This window comes from Lissotriton vulgaris, chromosome 7 (genome assembly GCF_964263255.1).
Source record: "Lissotriton vulgaris chromosome 7, aLisVul1.2, whole genome shotgun sequence".
Classification (NCBI taxonomy): Eukaryota; Metazoa; Chordata; class Amphibia; order Caudata; family Salamandridae; genus Lissotriton; species Lissotriton vulgaris.
Genome location: NC_141695.1, coordinates 38,903,606 through 38,907,247, shown reverse-complemented (window position 1 = coordinate 38,907,247; position 3,642 = coordinate 38,903,606). Strand labels below are relative to the sequence as shown.

The 3,642-nt window shown below is 40.1% G+C and overlaps 1 protein-coding gene across 1 annotated transcript; it reads left to right on the top strand.

Annotated features, from left to right (window-relative positions):
- The first annotated feature begins 2,418 nt into the window (after positions 1-2,418).
- On the top strand, positions 2,419-3,357 carry LOC147700642 (olfactory receptor 5V1-like). Its single transcript, XM_086929155.1, has one exon. It carries the CDS (start codon positions 2,419-2,421, stop codon positions 3,355-3,357), a length of 939 nt encoding a protein of 312 aa, XP_086785281.1.
- The last annotated feature ends 285 nt before the right edge of the window (positions 3,358-3,642 follow it).

The following is a 3,642-nucleotide window of genomic DNA, read 5'->3' as shown; positions in this document are numbered from 1 at the left end:
CTTTACCATTGATAACCAGTGAAAGAGTGTGTGTGCTCTCTCCCCTAAACATGGGAAAACTGGCTTATTCCCAATTGACCCATTTAATTTACTTGCACATCCCTAGGAAAGCAGTACTACAAGTACCCAGGGCCACTAAATTGAATGCTACCAGTGGGTCTTCAGGACGTATTTGCCACCCACCCAAGTTCACCCACCGTTCACAAGTCACATTGGGAGGGTCAATCAAAGTCAGTGTGGTTGATGGGGTCACTCATGACATGGGGCCATTAAACTTCAATGCCTGAAACCCTCTCTGCTGGGTGAATAGTATGAAAGAGGATGTTTATTCAGATAGCAGATGAATAAACTCCTCCAAGGAATTGCCCACATGCATTGCTTATCTATCTCCTTCTTTAACTTCCCCTGTTTCACAATGGACCCATTAAACATACTGGGTAATGAATGCCACGTCATCAAGAGACTAGCTGCATCTGGAAGACAATAGTTTCAGGGATCAAAACTGAAAAAAACAAAGGTCCCAAAAATGCAGAGAACACCCAGGGAGTCAGGGTCAGGTCTAAGTGAAATGAAGTCAGGGCCAGGCATTGCTACCAAGACGAGAAAACAAGAAAATACTATTTCATCCAAAAACAGTAGCACAACCTACCACTTTGGTAATGTGATTCATGACAGTGTGCATACTACAAGCATGGGATCTATATCTTACTTATTTTCTTGAAATCCGACTAACGGTGTTTCTGAAAATATTTTTCTTTGCAATACTGTATGTTGTGAGCATTAAGTGCCTATATTTCAGGGATTATAGAAAAGCTATTGCCTTTTTTACATACAGACACATGACAAAAATTTAACATAAATATCTTTTGCAATAACTGTTACAAGAACCTATGCAGAAGGGTGTTTAATCCACTATAGTGTTGTTGTGTTGTGAATGTATCGAGGACCCTAATTTAGACATTCCCAATTTATGCCCTTATGTGGTTATAACAAATCATATCCTTATAAATGCATAAGAGTATATCCATATTAAGTCATAGCCAATGCAGTCCAAATACGGCAAGGCTACTCCCATAGACTCCTAGAAAGCACAACGTGTTCTTAAACAAACCAAGCCTCCAGCAGCCCGGGAATTCCCCCTGCTTCTGTTTTGATTTGTCCTAGAACTCCTGAGAGTGCTGAAAGAACTGCCAGTTCTTAGTGACGCCTTATGTCCAACCTTACGTCAAACTCAGCACCTTCCAGGTATAAATATACCAACATCTGCCTTAAGCAACACACAGTGGTTTGGAGCAGATCAGCTATCTACTTGCCCGACGCCCTGCTGATGCGAATGCCAAAGGAAGCCGACCCTCCCTGCTGACGCACTGAGAGAGACGCTGTCTTTTTGTCCTGCTGAGAAATCCAGCTCCTGTGTTTTCCGGTCACCCTTGCGGGTTGCTGGGAGATAGAGTCTTGAGAGAGAGATACAAGACCTCCTTCATTCTATACCCAAGGTACGGAGCTGATTAGACCCATAGAGAATTCTTGATTCAGATTCTTGGTAAAAACTGTAACTCATCTACTCCTTCCCAGGTACTAGGCTTAGTTAGGTACACCGGGGTAGGCGTATCTTAGAAACACCAGTTGAGTACGTTTAGTCATTATTTTATCATTGTATGTATTTTATCCATTTGAAGTATCTTATGGCTTAGAAACCATATAAATGCTTTCACAGTATTATTTCATAATACTCCTTTTACTGTACGCACTTTACTTTATAACAAGTATTGCAATTGTGGCAATTCATTTCTCTTGCATGAGAAAGAAGACTGCTCAATAAATAACCCTTTTATTGAAAACGCCTGTCTCTATTTCTCTGCATTTCTGGTGAAACGAAGCATGCACGATTGACTGAGTAAAATAGCTATCTATTGTTTCCAAGACTTTGTAGATATACCCCTTATTCTGGAGGGAGCAAAGTTGTCATGTTTATGCGGTTGTCAGAAACTAATCGCTTCTTGTCTATTCAGGAAAACTAAACACCTTCTTGTTTACTCAACAAATGTTCTAGTGACCTCTGAGCTAGCTGGCACACACAATTAAGTCTAACATATTCAATAGAGAACTAGTCGACCTCCGTCCTACGTCTAAACTATCATTTATGTTATTCCAATGTGCAGAGCCTATTGGGAATATAGGAACTACAATACAGGTGTAAGTGAAAAGTCTCAGCATAAACGTGAATAACTGGGATTTTCACCAAGGTCATAATAAGGAGATTCACAAACACCACTACAGACTTCGCAAGACATCACAATCAATAAATACACCTTTAACTCTAGACCACTGAGCCCTCAACTAACAAGTCAATTCATATTGTTTGTGTATTTTTTTCAGACTGTCTGCAAATCCAAGGAAAGATACATCATTGGATAGATGGAGGAAAGAAATCTTACCTCAGAGGACCACTTCCTGATTGTGGGATTTTCAGATCTTCCACAGCTCCAAATTCCGCTTGTTGGTGCATTTGCACTAGTGTATGTAATTACTTTGATTGGAAATCTACTTATAATCTCAATAATATGCTCCAGCCCATCTCTGCACACTCCCATGTATTTTTTTCTCATTAATTTGTCCATTGTAGACATCAGTTTAATCTCAGTCATTTCCCCACAAATCCTTGTCCATTTCTTTTTGAAAGGCACACTTATTTCACTCACTGAATGCCTGCTGCACATATATTTTTTTGTGCTCCTTCTGGTGACAGAATTCTTTCTCCTCACAGTCATGGCCTTTGATAGGTATGTGGCCATTTGCAAGCCCCTGCATTACAGAACTATCATGAACAAGACTATGTGCCCCCAACTGGCCACAGCGTGCTGGCTTGCTGGTCTTGTGCTTTCACTGCCACACACCGTACTGCTGTCTCAGTTCTCCTACTGTCAGTCCCATACCATAAACCACTTCTACTGTGATTTCAGTGAGCTGGTGAAGCTATCTTGCACCAGCACCACCATTATTGGGATACTAACCTATGCATTTGGATCAACTTTTGAGCTGGTCCCATTCATTATTGTCATCACATCTTACGTGAAGATCATCTCAGTGATCCTGAAGATGAAGTCTACAGAGGGAAGGCGAAAGGCCTTCTCAACATGTGCCTCCCACCTCACTGTGGTCATTTTATTTTATGGATCTATTTGTCCTACATACATGAGACCTGCATCAACATTTTCAATGAAAGAAAACAAGATATTGTCTCTGCTGTACACCACTCTTCCTCCATTGTCCAACCCCATCATATACAGTCTTAAAAACACAGAGTTTAAAAATGCCCTGAGGAAGAAAAAAGGAAATGGAAACAGTATAGACTAAAAACCATAAAAACTATTTTTTTTCGGACAACAATGTTTTGATAATGATTGATCTAACAGGTATAGCCTCAGAGTTACTTTGGACAATGTGCTTAAATATATGTAGGAGACATGTGCTCTTGTGAATTTCATTGATGTAATTCGATTATTTATGTTTTTTATGCATAGAGTGTTTAAAAAGCATACTTTTGGATATGTGATCATGGGGTCTTTGCTTGCCCAAACTGAGAGAATGATGTGGTTTCTTACTGCCTGTACCAGGAAGAGGATCTCAAGATATTCTACT